General features: G+C 42.6%; 2 protein-coding genes across 25 annotated transcripts in view; one reads left to right on the top strand and one right to left on the bottom strand.

The window, feature by feature from the left end:
* LOC137528845 (leucine-rich repeat and fibronectin type III domain-containing protein 1-like protein) overlaps positions 1-17,050 on the top strand; it is a 688,143-nt gene that overhangs the window by 96,689 nt on the left and 574,404 nt on the right. For 3 of the 24 annotated variants that reach the window (XM_068250488.1, XM_068250485.1, XM_068250484.1), the window contains one exon: positions 7,350-7,456. The exons of the other annotated variants lie outside the window; for them this stretch is intronic. The gene's annotated coding sequence lies outside the window, so the exon portion shown is untranslated. The remainder of the gene's footprint in view (positions 1-7,349; positions 7,457-17,050) is intronic. 24 annotated transcript variants of the gene reach the window in all.
* Positions 88-8,768, bottom strand: LOC137527347 (interferon lambda-3-like). The gene is made up of 5 exons (XM_068247856.1): positions 8,709-8,768; positions 4,333-4,410; positions 1,641-1,784; positions 1,461-1,541; positions 88-199 (listed from the first exon to the last, which is right to left on the bottom strand). Exons 1-5 carry the CDS (start codon positions 8,766-8,768, stop codon positions 110-112), a joined length of 453 nt encoding a protein of 150 aa, XP_068103957.1. The 3' UTR covers positions 88-109.

Below are 17,050 nucleotides of genomic sequence, written 5' to 3'. Positions count from 1 at the left end.
ATTTGAACATGGTGTAGTTAATTGTTATTGATTGTTTAGCTTCTGAGGAATGTTATAATAATTTTCACAATCTTTATATTCTTCTTTATATAACAGTAAGTACCGGTAGTTATTGGTTGTGCGCCCAGTCTCTCACATCCTCCACTCTCAGCCGTAGAAGGCCTAGCATTACAGCTTCCTGTACACATTCAGGAGAGGCCTGTGTTGGAAAAATAGCATGTATAATGATTTTTCAAAGCAATGTTGTTTCTCATCACATAAATGCATTTTGAATATGAATATTTCATATCTAACCAGTAACTGCCACTGGGTGGTGCTCCTGATTAGAAAGACTGAAAATTTAAACCATAGTTTTGCAGTGTGCTGATGTTTTGGATAAATACGGTATCTTTACCGATATTCTGAAATTGAGCTTGGCCAACTCTGGACAAGTTCGAAATATGACCTCGGTTAGGTTGGTAAGTAGAATGCTCACTAAAAAATTCTGTTTTTAAAAACTTGCTCATGTGACCTTACTCAGCTCAGCACAAGAAATTTACAGCAGGCACTATTGGGGGGGGGGGGGGGGGGGGGGGGGGGGGGGGGGGGGGGGTCGGCTTCTTACTGGCATCATCGTTATGTAGTTGCTACCATCACGCAACGTAAGGAAAATAACAATGCTAAATCTTTGAACAAGCTTTGGGGCCACTAGTGTGCACATTGGATTCTTGTCTGGGACAGCCCCGTTTCTAGGGGCATGCCAGGCGTGCGACCACCCTGAGCATTGTGAGGAAGGGGGGAGCTGCGGCCTTACTGGGATTAAGCCACAGAGAGGGCGACCCAACTTCTCCCTCCCTCTCCCCAGGGCCACACCATTTTTACACCTAGGGTGCAATTTAGCTTGGAAACTGTTGTGGTCTGGGATGGCTACAAACGTCTCCCGTGACCGAGCCCCATCTAGTATGTGTACCAGTTAAGACTAGGAGAATCCTTGTGCATAAAGTTAATCTGAAGCTTACCGGTAGCATGGGCAATGTATCGATGAACTTTGTTTTCCAGCATATTAGAAGGATTAAAGACTGCTCATCTACTATGTTATCCTAATGCCTCCTACAGATCCATATTAAATTATGTACTCAATAGAAACAAATCTGGACATCCACCATAAGAAACTTTATTACCCTTAAAATAACAGAAAAAGTGCTTTAATTCAGCTGTGGATGGAACATTACACCCAACCTAATGGCTGTTTTTTTATATAAACCATGCTTTCTCTGAGGAGGTCCCTGCATGAAATGGCCAGTCATGGTCTAACCTGGTAACCATAGCCATGAAAGTTTTTGTAGTGGATTTCAGTGCTTGGCATTGCCACTATGGAATATATTGGATATTTGTATTCCTTTATACTGTATACATCTACCTGCCCCTTCTAATGGCCAGTCACTTTTTATGCCACTTATGAGAGTATTGGAGATACTTACCACTTTCTGAAAACGCTGGAAATGTGCCAACCAGGCCTTCAACTGGGACGAGGTGGGTTCACTATAGTCCAGGGAATCTTTCTGCAGTACGCAGATAAGAGAAAATTAGTAATGCATATCTCCTGCTTCATCATCCAGTCACATTGTGAAAGAAAGAAACACCACAGAATACATACTTACACAAGTCATCAGATCATCCTTCAGTTTCAGGAAGACCATGAGGCCCTGTGTTACCGGGTCCGGAAGAGCAAAAGAGGACATCTCAGTCAGGACATCCACTACTAATGAAACTTGCTCCAAGGTCAAGATCAGACGGTCACTTGGCTGTAAAACAATAAAATAATAATTTAGTATTTCAAGACAGGTTGATAGATCCAGCCGCATGAATTCTTTATGCCTTTGTAAGCCAGGCGTTGTTCCAGAACGTTTTATAGCGTTATATAACCAGAGCTGGAGAACAGAGGAGAACCCTGGGGAACATACGAGATCCAGGAGACATGAGCTGTTTTTCTTCCAAGAACTCACTGTTATTATGTTGGCTGGCTCATTAGAGCACAGTGACCAATAATAAAAGATTAATTAGTGGTTAACCTATTAAAGTCATAGGTATCACAATCCCACAGCGGGAGATTTGTCTTTGTAAAGGCCGTCTGTTGTGTGCTTACTAAAGTAAACCTGTAATTAAAGGACCGCTGTCACGAAAAGTTGTAAAATGTAAAATGCATGTAAACATGTACAAATAAGAAGTATGTTTCTTCCACAGGAAAATGAGCCATAAATTGCTTTTCTCCTATGTTGCGGTCACTTACAGTAAGTAGTAGAAATCCGACAGAACCGACAGATTTTAGACTAGTCCATCTCTTCATGGGGGATTCTCAGCATGGCATTTATTCCTTATAAAAACACTCCCTGAAAAGGATGTATACAGAGATGCTGGCCAGCTTCACTGCTCGTTGTACACTTCTTTGGAAGCTGGACGAAGCAACCTCCATTCGCTAAGTGCTTTTAAAAATAAAGAACACCATGAGAATCCCCCATGAGGAGATGGGCTAGTCCAAAACCGGTCAGTTCTATCAGATTTCTACTACCTACTGAAAGTGACATAAACATAAGAAAAAAATAATTTATGGCTCATTTTACTCTGGAAGAAACTTACTTCTTATTGGGTTTACATGTGTTTTAACTGTTACGATATTTGCGAGAGTGATCCGATAAGAAAATAGCATATTTATGTAAGTAGAGGGAAGCATCTGTATGATGGAGAGGCTTCTCAAATCCTCAGTTAACACTCCACTTCTGGTCAGGACTCTCTTCCCCTCCGCGGCCATGCTCCCCTCCTCTCCGTTTATAATTACAGCTGCCCTGCACAGGGTTTGGAGTCAAAAGCAGTACTCGAGCAGCACCGTGCTGCAGTGCAGACGTGGGTTGTACTTTGGCCACACTCGTAAGTGGAGGGGAGAGTGGCTGCGATCAGTCTTTGACTGTAAAGAGTACTTAAGCTAAAACTGGCAGGCTCTGTCTAAAGATGGATGATGGAGCCGTCATGGAGTTAAATACTTAATTGCTCTGGCGTCCTCTCTCCAGACAGGTGATCGCTCCACTTCCCTCACAGAATTGGCCCTGGTGATTTTTTTTTCCGAAATTGCAATAGAGGCACCGCCCACGCCCGTCGGTGTTGCTGCGGCCCTCCCCCCAGCTGCTGTCTAATTGGTGGCTGCCAAGCTATAGTGGGGCCATGGCAACGCAGGCGGAGGTTTCCAAAGAGCTTTGGCGGTCTTCGGAAACATGGGCACAACTGTACAGCGGATAAGTGGGGCGGGGTAGAAGATCACCTGTGACACGAAGATGTCAGGACAGGTGGGTATTTAACCCAGCCCCATCAGGGGTGTAACTATAAATCACTGGGCCCCTCTGCAAAAATGTGGAAGACCCCCCCCCCCCCCTTTGGGGCCCGCTCAGGGCCGTTTCAGAGGGCAGGAGGGGTCGCAGCAGAGGGGAGAGTATTGGCCCCCACATCCCTCACCTCGGACTCTCCCCTCAGCGCTTTCCCCCAGCATTAATTGGCAATAGGAGCAGCGGCAGGCAGGAATACAAGCATACATACCTCCATGCTTCCACCGCGGAGGTCTGATGTCTAAGCTTCTGATGCTACTTCCTGATAAACAGGAAGTAGCTTGGGGCACTTAGACATTGGATCTCCGCAGTGGAAGCATGGAGGAATGGTTGTATCCCTGTCTGCCGCTGCTCCTGCAGCCGATTAATGCTGGAGGGGGAGTGCTGAGGGGAGAGCCTGAGGTGAGGGAGGGGGAGAGTGGCCCCCCTCCCCGCCAATGTGCTATCCCCTCATGCTGCGACCCTTCCTGCCCCCCAAAACAGCCCTGAACAAGCCCTAGAGTTGTCCGAGGCCCCCCCATGGTGCAGGCACTGCAGCCCCTATTGTTACACCACTGCACCCCATCATCTGTTCTGGTTGCCTGCTATTCATCGAGCGCCATATTTACTGTTCATTGCTGCTGATCGCGGCTTTTATTATTGCTGCCTACGGCAGCGCCATTTTTAACTGGGCTCCCCCTGCGTCATTTTTACCTGCTTCTTACAGGACTAGCTCTGCTTTCAAATGTTTTACCTTTATATGAGCGTTAACTAAAAACCCTTCATTATGAAATAATACACCGCTATTGCTGATTCCAACCAGTCATTATCCTGACTGCTTCACTCTGACAAAAGGTGAAGTGTGATCTGCTAGGCGTTGCTCCCCTTACCAATTATCATTGCTCTCTGCAGCGCCTGTAATTTAAGTACCGCACTGTAGTTAAACCTGGAGGTATACACTGGCAGAGCAGTTAGATCAGGAATATGAAGTTCCTCTTACCGGCAGGTCCCATACAGAAGGCTTATTTCTCAGCATTCTTTTGTGGCATTTCATGGCGTTAACGGACATGACATTTTCCTGTAGAAAATAAGACATTTCATTAGGACTCTGCTGATCTGCACATGTACCGTAACCGTATGTGTAACTCAGCACATTATTATGCCGAGCACAGCTGCCATTATCAGAAGGGTAAGTTAGCTCCCACAAAATTGCCCTTTGAAATGTTGAAGGAAAAAAATTATGCTAATTTAACACAGGGGATTGTCGTATATATGCCGCTGCTGTGTTAATGAAATGCTTGCGTAATTCTGGCGTGGCATACTTAAAAAGGTTAAGGTGATATATAAAGAATGGTCATGTATGTACCCTCCTGAGTTGCAATGAACTGCCTGTAAGTGAGCTCAACTCCTGTAACGCTGCCATTTTTGAGACCCAGAGATGGGGCCAAGCTGATGCTTGTGCCATCTGTGCATTGGCATTGTTGCATTTGCACCAGTGGCCTGGCAAACTGTGCAGGCGTGGGAGGCTATGGCAGAGGTCTATTTCTGGGTCATGGATGCCGACGGTTGGGGCCCATTCCAGATGCTTTCTTTAGCGATTGTAGACAATATGGGGCAAAACAAGGACGCAGACCGCGTCCCAGAAGGATTATGCTTCATGAAAGGTATTAACTTTTTTTCCCTTGGTCACCTCCTGAGTCTTTAAGGGGAAGACAGGGGTTGATCATGCTGGTGAGGCCCCCTAGACTGTGACTGGGGCCCCAATCAAGTGCTTGTGTTGTTAGTCGGTAATCTGGCTGTGGGCTTTGCAAAGACTGCTTCACCATAGGAAAACAGCCCAAACAACACCTAACATGTTTGAAATAGTATCATGTGAAATGTTTTCAAAGTTTGCTCTTTTTAGATCTGTAATATTCCTATTAAAGGCATAAAGGAATCGTTTTAATATTGAAGTCCCTCCCCTGTGTGAGGTCTATGTATGCTATTTGTAGGTGTTATTTCTGGGCAGTCAGAATGGTTGGGGTTAGGGCCGGTATCAGGAGAGTTATAGCATTTTGGTTCATTGCTGAAATCTCTGTGCCTGAATCACTGAAATATAACAGAGCAGAGCCTTGCAGCCAGTGGGAACTTTGCTGACCCGTGCTCCTGGCAGCTCCCTGCAGCCACCAGAGACTGTGATCACGGTCTGTACATTACATATATATTGTTATTTTATTGGAAACTGCCTCAGACCATTTTTTTCTTCCCCTTGTCACTTATGTTCTGAGACTGCTGTTAGAATTGCAGTTCCAGAAAAACAGTGCTTAAATCAACTATATGTATGCACATCTAGCTGTTTCTAGCATTTTGCATGCAGGGACATTTGCATTTAATTTGCATGTGAATAGATTTTTTTTGCAGCTGAGTAGCATTTTGGCATAGTTAACCATAGTCAACTGCAGCCCAATATTTCCCTCTGCCCCTGTCCTTGTTAATTGTTGTGGCCAGGACTTTCACACCTGTGTTTTCTTGGCAGTTCCTTTATCAATCAAGTGTCACTTACCACTGGATACATTGCTGCAAATAGGAATGTCACTAATCGTATGCACATTACTCAGTGTGCTCAGTGTTACAGCTGTTGGTTGGTAAAAAATGTCCATGTCTCATAGGCAATGGAGGCCTCTAAAACCTTCTCCTATCAAAAGTAAGCTTTACAAAGTAGTGGTTTTCCACGCAAAAGGTGATGGTGGGGGGAGGCGTGATAAAGCATGCTGGCTGCTGCAGCTCACTTTACAATTACCAAGCCCCTCGGCTATGGGTCAGAAATTTAGGTCTGACTCATGTACAAGTCGACCCCCATACTTTAATTTAGTGACACAGACCTAAATTTCTAGACTTATGGTTGTGTATATACTGTACATCCTTCCATTAATACCAAATGGAGGTCCATTTTAGTGACTCTGTGGTGGTGTCCCTATTGCTTATGCCAGACTGTGTTTCCACTGTACGGATCACGCAGGAGTAAAGCTGGCTACTAACGGTCCAATTTCTGGAGAAAAATCGTTCGCGCGATCAGAAACTCTGATCGGATTGGTTGTAAATAATCTCAGTTGATGGGCACAATCGATAATGAACGATTATAAAAACAATCGTCCGATTGAATTTTCGTCGAACCAAAATTTGGATTTTCTTGTTGGTCGTGATAGATAGGAAGCAATGATTGGTTAGTTGATGGTGTACTGAACGATTTTTTTGTCCGATCAGAATTTCTGATCGCTTGAACGATTTTTCGCTAGAAATTGGACCGTTAGTGGCCACCTTTAGAAAGATTTTCACTTGTGGGAAATCACCTAAGCCTGTAACAGCCGTAAAACAGTTGGATGCACTCATTCCTAACAGACCCTCATTCCATTCATGTTTAATACTGTGTAGTATAGTGGGTAGCATTCTGGCCTTCCAGCGCTAGGGTCCCCGACTCAAATCTTGGCCAGGACACTATCTGCATGGAGATTGTATGTTCTCCCTGTGTTTGCATGGGTCTCCTCGGGGCACTCCTTCCACATCCCAAAATTGATCTTCAACTACATCAGGGACATAACACTATGACTATAGTAGGAAAGGCCCGGGTCTTGGGTGGCAGCTGGCCAAGGGACGGCAGCATATGAAAGAGGAGGCTGCAAATGGAATAAAGAGGTTGCAAATCACAAGTAACACATGGAAATAGGGAGTTGGTGCCCCAATGATTTGTTGATAACTAAAGGAAGCTGTTGTAGATGAATGTTACACATGGAAGAGAGCGCGGCACATGGAATGGGAGGAGGGCTGTTGCATATACAGTAGAAGGAGAGCAACAAGTAAGTTGGTTTGGGGTTCAAAAAATATGAATGTGGTCTTGTAATGGTAACATGACTATAATTGCTATAAAGTACTGCAGAAGATGTCAGTGAATGATATGTAAATACACAATAACAACAAAGACAACAGTAAAAGTACTTACGTGGCCATGCTGCAGCTGTCTGAGTATCTCCATATCTACAGAAGACTCGGATAAATATCGGGACGCAGGACACCGCTTCCTGTGTGGGCGTCCGCTCACTGCTGCAAGCAGAATGGCCACCACCACCAGTCTGATGTCCATATTGAAAGTAAGGGGCCGGCTCTTGTATTTTCTGTTGTTTTGCAAGCACCTGTTGTATATATGAACTTGGTTAGCAAGCGTAAATACTGTATGTGTCCGTATGTTTGCAAATACATGTGAGCAAAGACAGAACACGCAAATGTACATGTATAGCATCACAAGATGTCCCTGATTTATACATGCAATGGCCCAATGTATACACCATTTAGCACCCCCCCCCCACACACACGCACACACGCACATATTAAAGTAATCATGTAGACTCTGACTCTCTTTCTATCAATCAGAGGAGCCTGTGCTCTTTCAAGTACAGAAAATTACGAATTAAAAATGATCTACCAGGTAAAATCTACCTATAGATGCAAGCCAAAACTGCAGCATATGCACACATCACACCTCGCCGCGACTCCCATCACTGTAAATGACTTTGAGCCCCGGCAAAGCATCTTTGAAGCTCCCGCCAAGGCTCTCTATTGATCCATGGTCTTGTCTCATGAGGATTTTCATTGGTCCAGACAGTGGACCAATGGGGAGCCCCAGCTGGAGCTTCAGAGATGCTTTGGCGGGGCTCAAAGTCAGTGACAGAAAGGCAGTTGCAGCAAGGGGTGGCGGATGTTCAGTGGCAACTGCAGGCTCTCGTGGCTGTGCACGCGCATCTCCCGGGGGGAGAGGGGGCGAGGCAGCAGTGCCGTGGTGCTGAAGGACCACGCTCCCCATTGCCCGTGATATAGGAGCTTTCGCCTAAGTAATGCTCCCTAATGATCAGCCATCGTACATGTAAAACCAGCTATAGTATTTGTTGATAATCCTTGTGCGGTGGCCAGGTGATAAGTAGCTCCCATTTGCAAGCTACTTATCACCTTGAATTGCATCAGGACCAATACTTCTTAATGTATGGCTCTCCCACCTTGCAACACGATAACCCTCTACACTGCTGGACAGCATATTGCACTGAGCTCATCCAAGTCACAGAGACAGAGTACGTCGCGTATGTCGCTCAGATCGGCAGTGTGGGACCTGCTCAGGACTCCATTGTGATGTACAGGTAGATCACAATCTACTGAATCGGCACCTCTGCTCTCTCCCTCTACATATATACCCAGAAATGGGTGTTTCAGCCATCTAATTGCTATTAAAGTCAAGAAGAGACCTCGATAGCTTTTTCAAGTAGCTTTCGAAGTTCAGAATATAAGAAATGATCATCACACCTTATGCATGAAGTTACATGCCCACCCTGTACAGAACCGAGGGTCACTCACCAGCTTCTCTCCTCTATGGGCCTCTGGGTTTGCCTTCAGCAAGTTCTGTGGCCTCTCCATGGTTCCCCCTTTATATACACCAGTCCTGCAGAAGTATAGCCCCATTTCTGTGATGTTGCGAACACTTGTGTGTCGTTCGGAAAGCCGGAATCAGCGGAGGTGGCTGCAGAGAACTTCCCTGGAACTTCTGTTTCACTTTCCTTATGTAGACAGGTGGCGTAAGGTACTGGGAGATGCGTCTCCTGTCACAGAGCCGGCTCCTCCTTCTCGGTTTATGATATGCAATGATCTGATCTTGTCTGATAACGAGCACCTTCCTATGCTAAGAGATAACACAGCCTATGCAATTGACTCCTGGTGGAGATATGATGCAAGGGATTATGACAAAGACAGACTGAAGTTTAACAATCAACGTAAAACAAGAAATTAATTACTAAAAATTTTCAGAGGCTTTTTTCAGCAAAACTGTATATCTGCTTTAAAGGACCAGTATGGCGAGAAAAAAATTATGCAGTTAAAATCTGACAGAACCGACAGGTTTTGGGCCAGTTCATCGCCTCATGAGGGATTCTCAGGGATTTCTTTGTTTTCAACAGCATTTCCTGAACAGCAGTTGCAAAGTCTAACTGACAAAATAGTGTGCAAGTGAGTAGGGAGACGGGCTGGTATCTTACTATTTTGGCAGTTAAACTGCTGTTCAGGAAATGCTGTTAAAAACAAGGAAAACCCTGAGAATCCCAAATGAGGAGATGGACTAGCCCAAAACCTGTCGGTTCTGTCAGATTTTAACTGCCTACTTTGTTTCGTGGTCCTTTTATAATCCAGAGAATTTTCCTGTCCTTCTCCACCGGCCCACTCCAACATTTAGTCCTCCAGAAAATGTGAAATGGGATTGAGATGTGTCCAAAAATGTATAAAAGTGTTCAAAAACATGGGGGACCCCCAGCAAAAAAACTTTTGATTGGGCCCTCCAATGTTCACACCCCTTCCCTTGCCAACCCCTGGTGACCCTCACACCCTTGGACTCGGAGACCATCTTGCAAGGGTCATAAAACAAGTGAGGAAATTGTAGTCTTCACACCCATAACAAATGTAGCCTCAAAAACAGCTGACCCGAAGGATGGACCCCTTTATTAGAGGGAACGTAGTAGTAGTTGGGGCCCCCTTAAAGAGACACTGAAGCGAAAATTATGATGTAATGAATTGTACAAATAATTAGTAAAAACAAATTGACTCTTGGGTGCATGTGACTCCCTAAAACTTTATTTATCACATAAGCTTGCCATATTTGAGCAATTTTTCTTAATGTAAATAATTGGTTGTGTAGTACGGACAATTAATAGACCATTAGTAGCAAAGAAAATATTCTCATATTTTTATTTTCAGTTATATAGTGTTTTTTATAGCATTACATCATTCTCTAATATTTGCAGTTTACACGCTACTCAGCATTCTAAATGATTTTACAGAGCAGGCCAGTGAACTATTAACCCATCTTCTGGGGAGAAAAAGAAAATACAATGACTGACAGTTGAGATAACAAACTTCAGAAGACAGAGCTCTCTGCGACTTTGAAAGTAGCTCAATGGCTCTTTTGCATAGATAACAACTGGAGTTTCTTAATTCTTTATGTACTAGAAACAATATTAGATTTATGTCTCTGCTCCTAATGTTTTTATTTCTTTTTTTACTGTTTACCTCCCACATTCTCCCAAAAATACCCAAATAAAATTTTTAATAAAAAAAAAAAATGAACAACTAAGATCTCGATTCATAAAAGCAGTGCGATAGAAAAAATCTGGGAGGGAAAATACCGCATTCGGTATTTTAGACCTTTGTGTGCTAATTCATAAAGATTTTCACAGCTGCCTTTGAAGTTCGGTAAATTACCGCAGCCCATTGAGCGGTACAGCAGAAGTGCGGCGATACCTTTCTTTTGTTACAAGCTGTAATTACGGTTCCCTGCACAGATGACTCATATAGACTTCGGCTCCCTGCACAGATGACTCACACAGACTTCAGCTCCCTGCACAGACGACTCACAGAGACTTCGGCTCCCTGCACACATGACTCACAGAGACTTCGGCTCCCTGCACAGACTCACAGGCCTCAATTTACTAAGCTTTATTAAACACTTTATCAAACGTTTGATAATTTATCTCATGTGTAAAATCCAATTTTGACTTCACTAAGGTGTTATAGATTTATTGAACGTTTTATCGATAAAACATCAGATATATATAACACCTTAGTGAATTCAAAATTAGATTTTACCCATGAGGTAAATTATCAAACGTTTGATAAAGTGTTTGATAAAGCTTAGTGAATTGAGGCCATTGAGACTTTGGCTCCCTGCACAGACTTTTGGCTCCCTGCACTTTGCATTGTTAAGACCTCACCAGAGGTATCTGTAACTTGTTAGGACCTCACCAGAGGTGTTGGTAACTTGTTAAGACCTCACTAGAGGTAATTATCATCTGGCTTACTGCTTGTTGAAGGTTTTATGAATTGACATTTGATGACAATTTACTGACATGTGTTGGAGGTAACTACAGCCAAGTCGGCAATTTTCCTCACTGCTCGGTAATTTCAGTTTTTCATGCGGTAAAAGCCTTTATGAATTGACACTTTGCTAAGTGCTCAGGAAAGTCTGCTGTTTTCAGCATTACCACATGCGGTAATGCTTTATGAATTGAGGCCTAAGTGTCTGAACTTTTTTAATATGCATGTCAAGAGGGTATATTACTATTATTCTTTAAATTATAAGCTTGTAAATAGTGATGGAAGCAAAACTGGAAAAATGCAAATAAAATATTGGCGCCATACATTGTGATAGGACCATACAGTAATTTAAATGGTGTTATAACCGGGAAAAATGGGCAAATAAAATACATGGATTTTAATTATGGTAGCATGTATTATTTTACAGCTTTAATTTCCAAAAACTGAGAAACAATTATTTTTCTCCATGCTTTTCTTAATATTCCTGTTAAAATGCATTTACAAAAAAAATAATTCTTAGCAAAATGTACCACCCAAAGAAAGCCTAATTGGTGGCGGAAAAAAACAAGATATAGATCAATTCATTGTGATAAGTAGTGATAACGTTATTGGCGAATGAATGGGAGGTGAAAACTGCTCGGATGCATAAGGTGAAAAACTACTGAAGGCTGAAGTGGTTAAACTCAGTGGCTATTTACTTTGATTCCCCATTGAACAAATATTTCAAACAACCATTGTTATTTACACAGCAATATTTTATATTTTATTAGGTGGAATAATCTTAACTTGATATATACAGTTATACACAAATGTAATAATATAACATAATATAAGTAAACAAATAATATATGTGTTAAAATAACTGTACTATTTAGGAAACCTCTTGCTCCCTGATGAACAATTCATTTTTGGGGCTTTTTTTGTTTTATTACTCTTATACTAAAGCAGCAGTGACATGTTTTATTACTACAAGAATAATAAACCTAAAATAACAAAAGGATTCCGACAAATGAAGCATTTGCTAAAAAAAAAAAAGCTAGAATGCCATTTGAAATGATTGTTCATATATAAGTTACAGGATAAATAAAATAGCCATGGTTCCTTTTCAGTATATCTTCCTAGAAACATATGCTAAGGTGTCAAGTTCATGATGGATAATCTGAGTATATTCTTCGTTCCAGAACTTTAAGTGCTTCTGCCATAATAGAAAAATGGGTACAGACGTTGCTGCCGCTTTTTTTTTTAGATGTCCCTTGTTCCCTAAGCTGTCACATTCCTACAGTGACTTTGCTTATATAGCGAATTGCCAATCCAGAACAAGAACATAGTGAGAACAATCAGATATCCAGGCATCTGCTGGATGAGTATGACAGGCAGGAAGGTTGTAGCTTCTGTTAGGATAGGATTCCTATCTGTGCTCCAAAATCCTAATGTTCTCTGAAGTTATTATCTGACCAGGAAACACATCAGGAGTCATCCTATGGCCCAGAGATTAAAGCGGACCTCTGGAGTAAAAATAAAGCACACACTATCAGCAGAAATTATAACAGAGTAGCAGGAAAAATATTTAAAAACTGACCACTTGTGCCATACAATTTAGATTTTGTTGGTTAGCCACACCCACTTTCTGAAAAATTGCCATGGTAGCTTTATGCCTTTGCAAAGACTGCTAAGAGATTGAGTCAACTGTTGGTTGGAGGTGCTTCATAAATCAGCCCAGTAGGTGTGGCCTGAGAGGTACTCTGCTTTGAGTACGTGTTGTCTCATCGCTAGTGATTTCGGTGCAGGGAGAGCCAAGGTACACCTCTCCCCGCCCAAGGTATTCTCAGGAATATATGAAATTATTCCCCTACCGATCACCTAGTTTCACAGACACGTAATTCACACATGGGACAACGTGTATACAGGGAGTGCAGAATTATTAGGCAAATGAGTATTTTGACCACATCATCCTCTTTATGCATGTTGTCTTACTCCAAGCTGTATAGGCTCGAAAGCCTACTACCAATTAAGCATATTAGGGGATGTGCATCTCTGTAATGAGAAGGGGTGTGGTCTAATGACATCAACACCCTATATCAGGTGTGCATAATTATTAGGCAACTTCCTTTCCTTTGGCAAAATGAGTCAAAAGAAGGACTTAACAGGCTCAGAAAAGTCAAAAATAGTGAGATATCTTGCAGAGGGATGCAGCACTCTTAAAATAGCAAAGCTTCTGAAGCGTGATCATCAAACAATCGAGGGTTTCATTCAAAATAGTCAACAGGGTCGTGTGGAAAAACCAAGGCGCAAAATAACTGCCCCGAGAAAAGTCAAGCGTGCAGCTGCCAAGATGCCACTTGCCACCAGTTTGGCTATATTTCAGAGCTGCAACATCACTGGAGTGCCCAAAAGCACAAGGTGTGCAATACTCAGAGACATGGCCAAGGTAAGAAAGGCTGAAAGACGACCACCACTGAACAAGACACACAAGCTGAAACGTCAAGACTGGGCCAAGAAATATCTCAAGACTTTTCTAAGGTTTTATGGACTGATGAAATGAGAGTGAGTCTTGATGGGCCAGATGGATAGGCCCGTGGCTGGATTGGTAAAGGGCAGAGAGCTCCAGTCCGACTCAGACGCCAGCAAGGTGGAGGTGGAGTACTGGTTTGGGCTGGTATCATCAAAGATGAGCTTGTGGGGCCTTTTCGGGTTGAGGATGGAGTCAAGCTCAACTCCCAGTCCTACTGCCAGTTTCTGGAAGATACCTTCTTCAAGCAGTGGTACAGGAAGAAGTCTGCATCCTTCAAGAAATACATGATTTTCATGCAGGACAATGCTCCATCACACGCGTCCAAGTACTCCACAGCGTGGCTGGCAAGAAAGGGTATAAAAGAAGAAAAACTAATGACAATGGCCTCCTTGTTCACCTGATCTGAACCTCATTGAGAACCTGTGGTCCATCATAAAATGTGAGATTTACAAGAAGGGAAAACAGTACACCTCTCTGAACAGTGTCTGGGAGGCTGTGGTTGCTGCTGCACGCAATGTTGATGGTGAACAGATCAAAACACTGACAGAATCCATGGATGGCAGGCTTTTGAGTGTCCTTGCAAAGAAAGGTGGCTATATTGGTCACTGGTTTGTTTTTGTTTTGTTTTTTAATGTCAGAAATGTATATTTGTGAATGTTGAGATGTTATATTGGTTTCACTGGTAAAAAATAAATAATTTAAATGGGTATATATTTGTTTTTTGTTAAGTTGCCTAATAATTATGCACAGTAATAGTCACCTGCACACACAGATATCCCCCTAAAATAGCTAAAACTAAAAACAAACTAAAAACTACTTTCAAAAATATTCAATTTTGATATTAATGAGTTTTTTGGGGGGTTCATTGAGAACATGGTTGTTGTTCAATAATACAATTATTCCTCAAAAATACAACTTGCCTAATAATTCTGCACTCCCTGTATGGCTCATGCAGCTATAGCGGCACCTGTATCTGGCTTTGTGCAGCTGCCAGCGAGCGCCGAAATGACCTGCTTTACTCTGCTTTTACTTGGGCCACTGAGCCTTTCACAGGAAGAGAGAAGTATTGCTGTGCCAGCCACAATATATTGCTTTCCAGAATTGCCACAATGCTTCCCTGTTGCTTAATGCAGAAGTCAGCTATTGCTGCATTGGGTAAACATAAGAGGGGAACAGTCATAATAAGTGCCATTATGGCTTTTTTCAATTTGGAATTTACAGTAGAGGCCAACTTGTGTTGCAGTTGGTTCGATGGCCAACTGGTGAACCTGTACATCCAGACGTTAACATGGGTTACATAGATACATAGTGACATTGTTAGTTTTGTTGAAAAAAGTTATCCATCCATCAAGTTCAACCAGAAGTAAAAAACAAAACAAAACACAACACTATCCTGAACCTGCGCATATCCCAGATGATCCAGGGGAAGGCAGAAAACCTTAAAGGCCTGGGCCAACTATCCTTAAAAGGGAATAATTCCTTCCAACTCCAGATAGCAGTCAAACCTCTGCATCAACTCTCCCAGGAATTACATCGTTATTATAGCCGTGGATGCCTTTCAATGCAAGGAAAGCTTCTAAGCCATCTTTAAAGAGACTCCGTAACAAAAATTGCATCCTGTTTTTTATCATCCTACAAGTTCAAAAAGCTATTCTAATGTGTTCTGGCTTACTGCAGCACTTTATACTATCACTGTCTCTGTAATAAATCAATGTATCTTTCCCCTGTCAGACTTGTCGGCCTGTGTCTGGAAGGCGGCCAAGTTCTTCAGTGTTGTGGTTCTGCTATGAACTCCCCCTTCCAGGCCCCTCTATGCACACTGCCTGTGTGTTATTTAGGATTAGAGCAGCTTCTCTCTTCTCTCTTATCTTTTACAAGCTGGATAAATCATCCTCTGAGCTGGCTGGGCTTTCACATACTGAAGAATTACAGACAAGGGCAAAGCTGTTTGCAGGAAGAAACAAGCAGCCTGAAACTTCAGTGCATGAGAACAAGGGGAATGAAACACACAAATGATCTCTTGAGATTCAAAAGGAAGGCTGTATACAGCCTGCTTGTGTATGGATGTATTTTCTATGTGTGGACATACTGTACATCAACCTACTTCCTGTTTTGGTGGCCATTTTGTTTGTTTATAAACAAACTTTTTAAAACTGTTTTTAACCAGTTTTAATGCGGCGAGGAGCGGCGAAATTGTGTCAGAGGGTAATAGGAGATGTCCCCTAACGCACTGGTATGTTTACTTTTGTGCGATTTTATTAATACAGATTCTCTTTAAGCATCCAAGCTTACCTACTGAACCGTGCTGCAAAAGTGCCCCCATCATTTATGCCACCTGGGCTTCCCCTTCTGCTGCCTGGGGTGTCCATTCACCCACCACCATGCCCGGAGCTGGACTGATGTTACACCAGGGTCATTGAACCACAGAGAAATAGGTAAGCGGGCTGGTTAAGCAGTGTGAAGGAGAAGCCCTCTGATTAACTGTCACTCAGCCAACCACAGGACAGCATTCCTACACACCGCCAATCCAGCTCTATGCTACCTTGGCCCTAGTGTCAAGCATGGTGGTGAGTGAGGAGGCGGGGAGAGAGGTGCGATGGGAATGGGATGGTCAAAATGTCTTGCAGTGTGGCTTGGCAAGTGAACGTCAAACGAATGATAAAGCTTTTCTTGGCAAACTAGCAAATCCCTATACATATACGGATTTATGAAGTGAATCTGCCAACACTATTTATTATTACTACTATTACTGCATACCTTATAAATTGGTTAAGTAATCACATTCTTCATGAGTATTTCTACACATGAGCAACTCTGCTAATTATGTTTTCTGACATGAGCAAGAGTTTTGATCATTAATTTCCCTGGGTCTATATTCAATTCACTTTTCTCCTAAGTTTTCTCCTGAGAGACATTTTCACACTGTATCAACAAAATAGCTTTGAAGCCCCAGCAAAAAAAAAGAAAATACTTAAAAATAACTTCTTTTTTTTTAACCTACTTTTTTAATTGCTATACATTAATTTTTATAGAAGATGAAAAATGATCTCCTGAGAGAAAAGTGAGGAGAAAAGTTAATTGCACAAGGGCCCTCTAACTAACCTCTTTATATGTTCAGAACAAGTTTATGCACTTTAACCACTTCAGCCTGAGTCTAATCGAATCTGATTAGAGAGATCTGTCGGCTGCCGTTACAACCCAGGCTGATTTCCAATCGATTTCAGCATGAATTCTCTCGGGAATCGGCCAAGCCCGCCGCATCGCCGCTTTGTATGTGTGTAAGTTATGTATACAGTACATTGCAGGACAAGCGCCAGAGGATTTGTCG

This window comes from Hyperolius riggenbachi, chromosome 8, assembly GCF_040937935.1.
Source record: "Hyperolius riggenbachi isolate aHypRig1 chromosome 8, aHypRig1.pri, whole genome shotgun sequence".
Lineage (NCBI taxonomy): Eukaryota > Metazoa > Chordata > Amphibia > Anura > Hyperoliidae > Hyperolius > Hyperolius riggenbachi.
The sequence above is the reverse complement of the archived record's forward strand: the minus strand, read 5'-3'. Positions and strand labels throughout refer to the sequence as shown.